Consider the following 12,062-nt stretch of genomic DNA (forward strand, 5'->3'; position numbering starts at 1 on the left):
AGGGGAAGAACAGGAGGCCTGAGCAGGTGCCAGAGCTGTAGAAAGTAGGCGTGTGGTTTAGGAAGCAAAGTGAATCCTCATCACTGCGACATGTCAGGGAATGAGGCATAGGGCTTGACCTTGGGGACCGCAGCATCTACAGGTTGTATCCAGTCTTTCTCCCTCTCTCCCTACCCCGCTTCCCCTGCCGCCGTGTGTGCCTACAAGACCATCCTACTGTTGCCTGAACCACTGAGAAAACAGATGGTCCCCTATCGCTCCTTGCAGGAGAGGATGAAGAGCTGCTTCTGATTCTGTGCTACAGCTTTGCCTTGCCTTGCGCCACTAGCATGACACTCACTGAGATGCAAATGCCAGTGCTAGTCTGGAGCATTTTACTCCACATTGTCTGTTCAAATGACTTGCACCCATCTCTAGGCTCCAGGTAGATTTCCTGCACTGCACATAGAGACTGCAAACCCTGCAGACCAGAGGTGTTGGCACTGACCTGCTGTGTCCGGTGGCAGATGCAGAGCCGTTCTTCCTACATGTATTTGTCATGAGCCATCAAGCCTCTTTCTCTCTCTCGAACAATCAGAACGAAGAGTATGAGTTAGGACAAAGTGTGGGAAAACAGATGCTGGTGAAGTGTCTTGTTTCTCAAGCCTACTCGGGGTCTGATTCTCCAGCTTTCGTATCAGCAAATGTGCAAAGCTTGGAGTTTTGTTGCTACCGATCTGTGTCTGACAGTTAATAGGAGTAACTTGGCTAATGGGTTGCAACAGCTGAAAGCAAATCCAGCCTTTGAGGCTTTTCAGGCTCCTGCTTGTCCTGGCAGGTGCTCTAGGAGAAGCATGAAACGCCAGGGGGCAGCACGCTGAAGCATTTGGTCCTGCAAAAATGTAATTTTCCCTTTTCTGTCCCTGCCCGTTGGAAGCGTGCTGGGACAGCGGGTGATACGTTTGGCGCGCATGCAGATCTGACAGTTATCTCTTTGAATATGCCATATATACACATTGAGATGTTTGATTACCAGCAGATTTAGGACTTTTAAGTTGCTTTTTAAAGGTATTTAGCCAGTTAAAGTTATGATTGGGCACTATCGCCCGTGGGACTGTCCCAAAGCACCTAACTTGTATTTAAGTCAATGGACCTTTTTTTTTTTTGTTGAAGTTGCAGGTGTCTTTGAAAGCCTGCCTTTTATACAGAGCATTTAAGAACTTTGTTTGGCTGGTAATGGTGCCAGTAGTGTGAACACAGGAGATGGAGATGCAGATAGTTGTAAAAAAGTGTGTGTGGGGGGCTAGGCATCTCATGCAGTGAAGGAAATGCTTGCACACAAGCTCTAAATCTGGTAATAGGGTCCAGGGTATGAGGGGAAACGGGACTGAAATCAGCAGCGTCTGAATTAAATGAAAATGTGCATCCCTACAGGTGACCCTGGTGAAAGGGGAGACAAAGGAGCTACTGGCCAAGGCATCGATGGGCCTGATGGAGATCAAGGACTTCAAGGTAAGTTGATGCAACATTTAACAAAACTGTTAAATACCCAGATAATGACAGTACTGACTTAGAAAGTCCCAGCCTACTACACTGTTAATCAAGGAGGCAGCAATTGCTCTGGGTCAAAATTAAGGCTATAGGGGGACCGTGTAGTGTGTGGTGTATCTGGATTTCTTTCTCCCCACTACTATGCATCTCCCTCCCTTGAGTGATTGCTGCATAATCCCGGTGGACCCCAGCCAGCGCGGCCTGCTGGAGTGGTCCTTGGCCCTCCCATGCCTCTCTCCCGTTCCTCAGTGTTTTAGGGATGTGGCTCACCAGCTATCTCAGTTCCTTCCAAGCCCTGGCTGAGAATGAGTTTAGACGTTAGCTCATCCAACTAATGCTTTATTGGTCTTAGCTGGGGAGTCTCTGGTTCAAGCTACTACTGGGATCCCAGCTGTGCTGGGCAGATTGCAGGGCACTCTTCCTTCCCCTTGCCTCTAGGGACAGTGAATGTTGCTGGAGTTCAGTGCGGGGTGTTCCCTGCCCCGCTCCCTGGTTAGCAAGCTGTAACCTCCACTCCTGTTCCTGCTGTCATTTGTTCTCCCAAAAAGCAGTAGTTGTCACCCTCCCTCTGACCATGGGGGGTGGGGGTGGTAGTTCCCAGTGGGCCTGCATCCACGGTTTAGGCATAACTATTTGTACCAGCACTGGATACAGCCAGGAACGTAACTACACGTCGTAAACCATCATTATCAGTTCCGGCGTCCTCACCAAGCCTAACTCCCGAGGAGCTACACTGAAAGGATCCCAAGTTGTGCAAGTGATGTCCAAACAGGAGAATCAAAGGCAGATTTCCCTGTTGCTTCTAAGATGTGTGACGATTATGCAGTTTTTAGATGCCTAGCTCACGCAGTGGCACTCTGCTTTGCCTCACGTGATGGCCTGACACCAACATACGTGGCTAAATGCATGCACGTGAGACAGTTACAGTTTCAGCCGGTGCAGCTGAGGATGCTGCGTGCTCAGATGCAATTGCGGACTACCCAGAAGACTTTAATATCTGTTCATGCTGCTGTGGGCGTATAGGCATGCAGCATAAACTCCAAGAAGTGTGGCTGAAATTATAAATGAAAAGCCCAGTGGGTATAACTAAATTATAACCAAAAAGCCCCTCTAGCTCAGTTGGCAGTACACCTACCCAGGACAGGAGAGCCTTGATGACCCATGTTCCTAGTGAGCTGTAGCACAGATACAGCATATAAGCTCCCATCTCCCAGTTTTAATTTTGCCTCTAAATAAAAGGCAGTGTTTCATGCTAAATCTGTTTTTCTTTCTCTCCTTTAAGGACCACCCGGTGTTTCAGGAATCAGTAAAGATGGTCGGGATGGTGCTCAAGGAGACCCCGGTCTCCCAGGGGATCCTGGAGTGCCTGGTGCAATTGGGGCTCAAGGGACTCCAGGAATATGTGATACGTCAGCCTGCATGGGAGCTGTTGGAGCGTCGACTTCCAAAAAGTCATAAACCAGCATTGAAAGAAGTGGAGAAGTGACTGAATATTTAAGTAAACAGTGCATTGTATGAAGCCAGGGAGGAGCCTCCTAGTGATAAATGGACAGAGGTTCCTTCTAGTAAAATGAATAAAGTGGAGACTTTGCTACAGTATTTCAGTTCTGTGAAAAAAAAGAAAGCATCACGTGAAAATCTTTACTAGGAAGGTATTAAAGAAGTATTTCCCCCAGTTATTATCTAGAATGTTTATGGCAAAACCACCTCACCTTTCCTGTCGCCCTTTGTTGGACAGACCTGCAGGAGAAAGCACTGTTCCTTTTACCATCATCTCCCTCATTGTACTAAGGCTTGTGGCAATTTTGAGTGAAGGCTTGAGCCAGTGCTCATTGCTTTTGGTGGTGCTGCTCCCATTGACTTCAGTAGTGCAGGGTACAGCAATAACACCCCGATTCTCAAAGATACTTGGGTACCTACCTCCTACTGAGATCTATAGGAGACTGAGAGCCTGAGTACCTTGGAAGACTTGGGTCTAAGCGAAGATCATTGCCCATGTATATCCATCCATTGTCCACCGTGACATCAGACCATACCTCAATCATTTGCCATGGCTAGTAAATATTAAACTTCTTGCAGTCTACGCCTGCAAGGGGTGTAATGTATATATTATAATTTACAAGGGAGATTTTCTGTATATTTCCATGTTATAATAAAGGATATTCAGTAACAGCATTTTCACAACCTCTACTTCAGCGATTTGCACAGCATTTGCGAAAGAAATCCCAAGAGAAAAAAAGGATGCTTTTCTAAAGGCAAGCCAAAATTACTGTATGAACTGTTGTAAAAATAAAAGGATTTTTTTTAACCTTTTTTTTTGGTGATGTTGTAACTATCATTATATATATACACACACATATACTGAACCCTGTTCTACTTAACTGCATCTTCCCCTCTAGAATTATTTGGAAATAAATTGCTGCAAAATTATAAGTATCCGTGATTTACAACAGTATTTATTTTGGGGTGACTTTTGTGTACTATAAACCTGTTAGCATCATCCACTTTCAGGGCACAAATGATATTGATTTCTGTCCTACATGTTGCAGCTTATTAACAAGTAGCACCATTACTAGTCTTTAATATGAAAACATTTTGTGCATTTAAATCATTCACTGTTTACAATATACCACTTTTGGACTAAAGCAACAACACAAGAAATTGCTGGACAGGTTGTGCAAAACTATTTAAAACAGTGCCATATTTAAATAACAATGCAAATAGCATTGCATGGCATTTTAATTCTATGGGATATACATTTTTATATGCTTGGCAATCTGATCTCCAGTACATACAATAGCATTTGCAAGTTATGTAATTATTGTGCAATCAAAAATAATTTAATTTTCTCACTGTTCCAATAACAAAATGAGCATTATAATGGCATCTTTATAATTTAATAGGAATGGTCCTTCATGACTGAATACATGCAATAAGAAAATTGATGTTCCATAACCATTCTAACTATATCATGTTAAAAAAAAAAATCTAATGGATTTTTTTTGATAGCTAATGGGGAAAATATTTAGTAGCTGTCATGACATTTTCTTGTTGCCTGCAGTCCCACACCTCTCTAAGAGGGCACTGATAAATAAATATTGTTGGTATCTTTCCATTTTGAATAAAGGGTATTTTCTTTAATGTTCTATTTATGTATTTTTACAAACTGTATTTTTCCAGTCACTCTTGAACACTATCAATTCAAATTAGCCACAGGAGATGAAGTCCGGCATGTGAACACAGAAAAAAATATGCAAAGTTATTAGGTATCCATCTTTCCCACAAAATGCTAGGAACTGATACTATTTCTTTTCCACAGTTGTACTGTTCTGCATATTTTCCTGCATTGAACATGTTACTAGTGAGTCGGGTCTTGTTAGTTTTAGTCTTCTGCCTGTTTTACCACAGAACACAGTCTCAAATTCCTAGAATCAAAAACAGAAAGGAATTACTATCACGTTTAATAAAAAAAAGTACAAAAAATGTTATTACAATACTACTGGGCAAACGCTGGAATCGGCGTATACCCGAAAGGTCTTTGGGAAACTTGTTTCTAATTTCCTACTTTGCCACAGACATCTTAGACTTAGACATCCAATGGTATCTAGACACCTGACTCCCACTTGACTCTCCAAAAGGAGTCAAGACACACAAATACTGCTGAGGATCCAGAACTCGGCCTCCCCCTGCCTCAGTCTTTTCATCTGCAATCATGCAGGTAATATTCTGCAGGGGCAGCAGGACTGTGATGATAACGGTGTGGCAGGTGCACCTTACACAGGCTGAGTACAAGGATGTCTTGTAGGGAACAGGACCACTCTACCAAGCGGCTGAACTGAGCTGCGGTTCCCAAGAGGCTGCTAGTACCAGAGGCCACAGCTTTTTACCACCTCAACAAGAGCCTTTTTATTAGAGAAGTCTTTGCAGCGGCCCCAAACCTTCTGCATATTAGTACACGTGTTCCTAGTGCCTGGTGAATCAGTTCATAGAATCGCAGAAGAGTAGGGCTGGGAGGGACCTCTGGGTCTGGGACAGACATCGCATAAACTGGCTGCATAGATTTCATAGACATTAGGGCAGGGAGGGACCTCAAAAGATCATTGAGTCATCTGCCCAAAGGGTAGGATGTCAGCTAGGGTCAAAGGATCCCAGCAAGATAAGCGTCCAAATGTTTCTTAAGCATCCAGAGTAGGAGCGCGCACCACCTCCGAAGGAAGTCTATTCCAGGCCTTGGGGACTCAGACAGTCAACAAGATTTTCCTTATATCCAGCCTAAAATGGTCTTGGAGGAGTTTGTGACTGTTGGACCTTGTCGTCCCTTGGGGTGCTCTGGTGAACAGGCGTTCCCCCAAATCAGTTCAGTCTGATACTACATTCAACCAGGTTTTTCTCAAACCAGTTTCAGCCATTTTCAAACTGGTTTATGTGCACTGAACATCTGTTCTGTTACAGGTTTAACCAGTTTCTGATCACTTAAACCGGTTTGTGTGTGATCTGGAGGTTATCTAGTCCAGAGGCAGGATCAACCCCATCTAAATCGTCTCTCCTAAACCTTGTCTAACCTACTATTAAAATTACACAGTTGATTCTGGCACACAGCCTAGGACCCTCACCTTTCACAAGTAAAGCAAAGGGATAACGGTGGACAATGTCCTGCTGCTGCAAGGGTTAAAATACACGTAAGGGATCCAAGAATAAGGCCCATCTCCTCCTGCTACCTTACCTGCATGGTCTCCTTGCTCCAGCCCCCTGCTACAGGGGAAGGTACATGAGCGAATGCAGATAAAGAAAAACTGGGATGGCCTAATTGCCCGAGTGTGGCTGCCTTCCTCCTGCTTGTGCCCAGTCCCTTCCCCTCCCTCCCCAATGCCCAACAGCCTAGGTGCACGGTCAATTTGTGCTGTTCCAAAGGTGCGGCGTTTTGGTGGGGGTAGCAAAGTTACACTACAACAGGAGTGGGCTCATGTTCCTGAGGCTGAGCATACACTGCTCACCACTAAGGGGGCCTCCGAGCAGCTATCCCAGCATGCTTTGGCTCCGTGAATCCCCCTGGGGTTGGCTGAGTTATGAGACCAGCACAGAGAAAGCACCAACTGCCCATCTGGCTTGAACGTATCTGCTCATATGTTGGGACATTGAAAATACATCTGGAGTGGCATAAACTGCAAATGTGCCAAGCCCACAAGCCAAACGTTGTTTGGTCTGAATGGTTCAATGGAGCACACAGCAGGAGCTCAAGTCAGGAAAACTTTTTCATAATGCCTATTCAAACTGAATCGGAAAAAGGTAAATTAAATGGTATTTCTTTGGAGTGGCAAAGTCAAGTCCAGGAGAAATGTTTCATGCACGTTTAGTGATATCGTTATAGATTTTTTAAAGTAAAATGTTTTTAACAACCCCACTAGAAAAACTAAAATTGGATTGTGGGATACAGACCTTTTTCAGAGAATCCCCATGCCTTTCCTGAATATATTTCAGAAATGCTGTTGTCCACTGTAAAGTCGTTGCCTTATCAGTATCAGCAGTGCAGAAGGGAACGAGAAGATTCAATTCGTCACAGCAAATCCGGATTCTTCGCCTAGAGCCACATTCAAAATAATAAATTTAGCAAATTATTCAAATAGCTTATACAGATCCTACACAGTGGTCTTCTTAAGCCACAAACTTCTCCCTTAGGTAGGGCTTTACACACTTTCTTTCAAAGAACTTGGCCCCTCTTAATTTAAACCACAACCAAGGATGACAGTGGTTCCTTAGTATGCACACCATCTTAGGGCATTTTTATAAGCGCTGCGGGGGTAGGGGGGCTCCGAGCGTTGCTCTAATTAAAGTGCCACAGCACCTGGTCTATCAGCAGCCCTGTGCATCAAAAGGGCAGCAAGGGTGCTTTAACAAAAGCTCATCAAATGAGCTTTAAAGTGCCCCCACGACCATCTTGAAGCACAGGGATGCAAATTAATCGAGTCTGCTACAACATGCTGTAATTACAGCGCCTTGTAGCAGCCTCCTGGCATGTCTACAAGCACCCTTAGTGCTTAGAGAGCTTCCCCAGAAAGCATGAAATTGCACTTCAATTCTTTCCTCTGCCTGCAGGGGCTTAAACCCATGTCCCACAAGAACACCCCCACGTCCTCCCCAGCTACCAACCTAAAAGCTGGATCAGGGCACTTTCCATTCTGAAAGTGGCTGAAGTCTCCCAGTGCAACCCAGAGCATCGTAAAAGGATCGTGTCAGCTGAAGTGGTCCTCCTTAGGCCACTCGGTTAACACAAGGATCGGTAGAGCACGTCATACCCTTGGTAGGCCCGAGAACGATGCAGAGAAGATGGAATAGAGTCAACAAAGCCAGCTTTATTGGCTGACCATTATGCTAGCTTTCCTTACAGGCCAACTTTCCAAAAACAGAGCAAAATGGAGCTTGGAGTCAGAATCTGATTAATTATCATCTTAGGATATTTCTAAATCCAGTTCAACCATAATGATACAAGTCTTTTGCAATTTTCATCAATCAGCTGCGAAGAGCCAGTTAACTGGTTTATGGGAAGACAGATACATATTTTTAAATTACTGACATGAGATGTAGATCATGATTATACACCTTCTGTTAGCTACAGATTTTAGTTATACTCGATTGTTATAAAACGGCTATCCTCTGAAAGATTTTATTAAACATTTTGGATTGTCTCACAAATGTATTACAATCAACAATATAAAAAGACTTTGAAAACATCCTTTACTTGCTTCCAAGAGAATGCCACTTATTTCACCCAGGGAACATTATTTGCTCCAGATGACAAATGAAGCAAAACATCTCCAACTACTCTGTTATTATAAAATAAGTCTTTTAAGAATACTGAACTTCATTCACGCTTCCAAAATATTTGGTATTGCAGCTCTGCACTTAACACAAGAAGTTACCTTCTGTCTCTTTCCATGCGGTTATGTCTCTCCCGTCGCTGAGAGATTCCTCCCTGCGTTCCATTTTGGGCCTGAACACTTGAATTTGACTGTGCTGCCTGCCAACTACCCTGAGCAGATGTAGTATTTTGGCTATCGCACATATTCTGAATTTCACCAAGGGGTTTGCGGTCTGCATTTGTGTCCAACTGGCGTAGCCGACTGCGACTTCTTTTATTTATTGCTTGTTTGCATAAAGCTTCTTCTTTGCAAAACAAGGAGGGAAAAGCAAAACTTTATTTCTGATTCTCCCACTCTATCATCCTTTCATACGCACCGAATTTAGCTGCAACCTTATTTTTCACATTTGATTCTGAAGGACTAAGTGAGACTACTATCAGAAAATGAGGCCTCAGTGATTGTAACTTATTCTCGGTTAGTTTATATGGACAACGACACTGATAATGTTACTGAATTGCTATCTATATACATTTATTAGAAAAAGGAGAGCATTTACATTTCCTATTTTCAAAATGCAAAATGCCTGCTGAACTCCAAGTGTGAATGAATGAGGTAACTAGCATTTCCAACTTCATATTCAAAAGGTAAAATGGGATGTCCTGCAGGTCTCTATACATCGCTGGAGGTCAGAAACAGAGAGACAGAGACAGAGGCCCAGAGCTAACAAACTACCATGTTTCTGTAACAGCCTAGCTGCAATTGTTCCCACCTGCCCCCCACCACCCCCAAAATACCTGCAAATTAGGTATATGGGGAGGAACCCGCAGAAATAATGACAATTAGGTGGGTGTTCATTCAGGTATTGATAGTCCCACGGTCTACAGAGGTACAAACTGGGCTTGTTGCACTAATTCTTGGCATAACATCACATTCAAAACAGGCTACTTAAAAAGGAACACATTTTTAAAAGTCCTCTACAGTTTCAACTCTTCTCATTACAAGCTACTTAGCAGACAGCCACTCTGAACGCCTCCCCAGTTTTAGTTGTTGGGCACTTTTGAAAATCTTGGCTCACATTTTCTACAGAATAAGTGCACGGTGGGCAATGTCATCAGGTTTCATCGTGTCAACTCAGCAGAAACACATTAATCCCAGAAAAATAAAATCATTAAAATAAACCAGAACAAAAATATCATTGGAAGATTAGGCACACAGAAAGCACAATACTCAAAACCGAAATAATTTACCTCCAACTTTAATCCAAACTTGCTCAGGCAAAGCTTTATTCCTTGCACCTACGGTCTGTTTAGTGGATTCAATTTCCTGATGATAACAGAAAGAAAATGCCCTAGGCAATCCAAGGTCTTGATGTTTTGTAGCTTCCACAATAGTGCAAGATGCCCCAGAGCTCTAGAAAAGAATCAGGACACGTTAAGAGAAAAGAGGAGCATGACATTTGGTCTTGTGATGCGGACATTAGGTTTTGACCCATGAGACAATGCGCTACAATTAATAAACTGCTTTTTTTTCTGCACTGCAGTTCATGCGATTTCAACATTCAGACTGTGTGGTTTTACTACTGCACTTGGGACATTTCCTGCATGTCAATTTGAGTTATTAGACTTGGTTTGTAGCAACCGTAAGAAAATCAAATGACATTACGTTTTTGCCAAAAGGAAATCGCAAGAGGGAACCAAGAGAAAACTCTTGGTAAACAGCTGCTTGCTGTTGCGTATGCAGGCGTGAGGGAAGATGGCGCTTCGAATGAATAAACAGAAGTGCCCTTTTGATAAGAAACCTAATGGTCATTCTAGCTCGGACAATTTTAGTATGCAACGTGATTCTAACTTAGTCGTTTTGACTGAATGCTTTTGAAGATGAAGCATACAGGCTAAATATATAATCCTCTGCATATAGCTGCTGAAGTCACTTTGGAAACACACTTAAAATGGTTACCGACCAGACTCAATTTATATAAATCCTACAAGAAATTAAATAAGATGCAGAATAACATGAATATTCCAAATCAGCCAGCTTACAAGGGGGGGGAGACCATCTACCTGTGTCTGTGAAGAGTTAACGTTTCCAGTACTAGAGCACGCATTCATGCTAAATAACGGATATGCAAACTGCAGGGCAGTGGTTGTAGCAGCGGTCTTGTTTTTCACTAACGTCGTACACTTGTTTGGCTGCTGGTGAAGAGGAACGCCCATCAGTTCCGACGGCTGACGAATCAGCGTTACTAAACTATACACACACACAAAAATTAAAACAAACCGGCTTACTTCACAATGCAACTGCAGAAAACGAGCGCTACATACTCCTCTAGTGAGTCGTTAAGTCACGTCCACTTACTGCGCAGACCTACGATCATTAAGAGCTATGCCCCTAACTCCTTTTTCAAGGACAAATGAAGATCAGCTTCATACGCTCTTTGATTTGGTACATTCAAGTGATGGCTCAGCTTGGCAAAATTTATTCCTGCCTGCTCTCTAGAGTACCAAGTTTTAGGACCCAACCCTGCTCAGGGGCAGGCACGCAGGCTCTGCTCCGATCGGGCCCCTCCGGATTACGCTAGCTGATTTCCCCCGACACTTTTATTAATCAGCTGTGAAATGCCCGATACTTCTGCTAGAAGCAGCAAAATGCGACCAGTCTCACTCTAGGCCTTTAGCTTTATTTTGAGCTTTAAAAATAAAAGCTGAAAAACCAGCAATTTCCCATATTTCTGGTAAAAGTAACCAAGTCAACGTACTGTGGGCACAACTAAACCAGTTCAGACTGGCGCATTAGCGGGCACAGCTTGAGGTCAACAGGAGTCCTGTCCAGCTCCAGCAGACATTAATTTGGTCCTAAACACACCGTTAATCAATTTAAATATATAAAAAAAATGCTGCCGTTCATACACTTGAATTTCTGGAGTGACTCGAACTCTACGAAAACACTTGGCGTCACAGTATACCGTAGCAAAGCGAGTTATAACACACTTGTTAAGGGTCGCTCCAGGTTCTTGGGGTTCCTGACATCTCGGGTTTTCCGCCTGGACGCTGTTGAACCGGTCTTCCAGCCGGACGCGGACGGCCGATTTCGACCGCGGCTCGGGAGCTGGCGGCGAACGGTCAGGAAGGACGTTTTCTTTGTTCGCCCCGGCCATGTTTTCGCCGTGCTTCGCCCTCGCTAAACCGTGGCCCGCGACTTCGACGCAGCTAGCGTTGGGCGTTTTGTCTCCTTGGCTGGCGGGGAGGTTCGGCTCGCTGAGCAGCATCATTCTGAGCTCCGGAAAGTCCCCGTGACCCAAGCACTGGCCGGAGCCCGTGCCACCGGCGTCGGGCGCCAGCCCCGGTGGGCAAACCACCGGGTAAACCGCCGGGGTGGCGGAGCAATAGCCGGCCGGACCGGCGCTCGCCACGGGCTGGTGCGGAGCGGCGTCGGCGGCCGAGAAGAGGGCCGAACTGAGCCTGGCGTCCACGTCCCCGTCGCTGGCCTGCGCCTCCATGTGCGAGTAGAGGATGTGCTGCAGCTGGGTGTACTCGATCTCCGTCATCTCCACCAGGCTGAGGTCCGTGGTGGTGAAGCTCAGGTTGTGCTCGCCCAGGGGGCCCGGCGAGGCATGGGCCGGACGCCCTTTGGCGCCAGACCCCGACATGACTCGGGGGCGGCGGCGAGCGGGAGGCA

At 44.8% G+C, this 12,062-nt stretch overlaps 2 protein-coding genes across 3 annotated transcripts in view; one reads left to right on the plus strand and one right to left on the minus strand.

The window, feature by feature from the left end:
* COL9A3 (collagen type IX alpha 3 chain) overlaps positions 1 to 3,843 on the plus strand; it is a 61,873-nt gene extending 58,030 nt beyond the window's left edge. Inside the window, exons 31-32 of the mRNA XM_019548235.1 lie at positions 1,414 to 1,491; positions 2,813 to 3,843. Coding sequence (XP_019403780.1) covers positions 1,414 to 1,491; positions 2,813 to 2,988 — 254 coding nt within the window. The 3' untranslated portion in view covers positions 2,989 to 3,843. The remainder of the gene's footprint in view (positions 1 to 1,413; positions 1,492 to 2,812) is intronic.
* Positions 3,844 to 3,966: 123 nt separating this feature from the next.
* On the minus strand, positions 3,967 to 12,056 carry TCFL5 (transcription factor like 5). 2 transcript variants are annotated; one of them, XM_019548237.1, is made up of 6 exons: positions 11,375 to 12,056; positions 10,448 to 10,634; positions 9,635 to 9,797; positions 8,448 to 8,688; positions 6,967 to 7,108; positions 3,967 to 4,955 (listed from the first exon to the last, which is right to left on the minus strand). In XM_019548237.1, exons 1-6 carry the CDS (start codon positions 12,031 to 12,033, stop codon positions 4,833 to 4,835), a joined length of 1,515 nt encoding a protein of 504 aa, XP_019403782.1. In that variant the 5' UTR covers positions 12,034 to 12,056; the 3' UTR covers positions 3,967 to 4,832. The 2 variants fall into 2 exon arrangements, with proteins under 2 accessions (XP_019403782.1, XP_019403781.1); XM_019548236.1 differs by having other exon boundaries at positions 8,448 to 8,691.
* Between the last annotated feature and the right edge of the window lie 6 nt (positions 12,057 to 12,062).

This window comes from Crocodylus porosus, unplaced genomic scaffold (genome assembly GCF_001723895.1).
Source record: "Crocodylus porosus isolate Cpor-Errol unplaced genomic scaffold, CroPor_comp1, whole genome shotgun sequence".
Taxonomy (NCBI): Eukaryota; Metazoa; Chordata; order Crocodylia; family Crocodylidae; genus Crocodylus; species Crocodylus porosus.

Excerpts from the sequence above, each read along its gene's own strand:
- TCFL5 (XM_019548236.1), bottom strand. The coding sequence starts at position 12,033 with ATGTCGGGGTCTGGCGCCAAAGGGCGTCCGGCCCATGCCTCGCCGGGC. Across the intron at positions 9,798-10,447 it reads TTAACTCTTCACAGACACAG|AGCTCTGGGGCATCTTGCAC; the intron begins GTAGATGGTCTC and ends ATTCTTTTCTAG. Across the intron at positions 4,956-6,966 it reads ATGGGGATTCTCTGAAAAAG|GAATTTGAGACTGTGTTCTG; the intron begins GTCTGTATCCCA and ends TTTTGATTCTAG.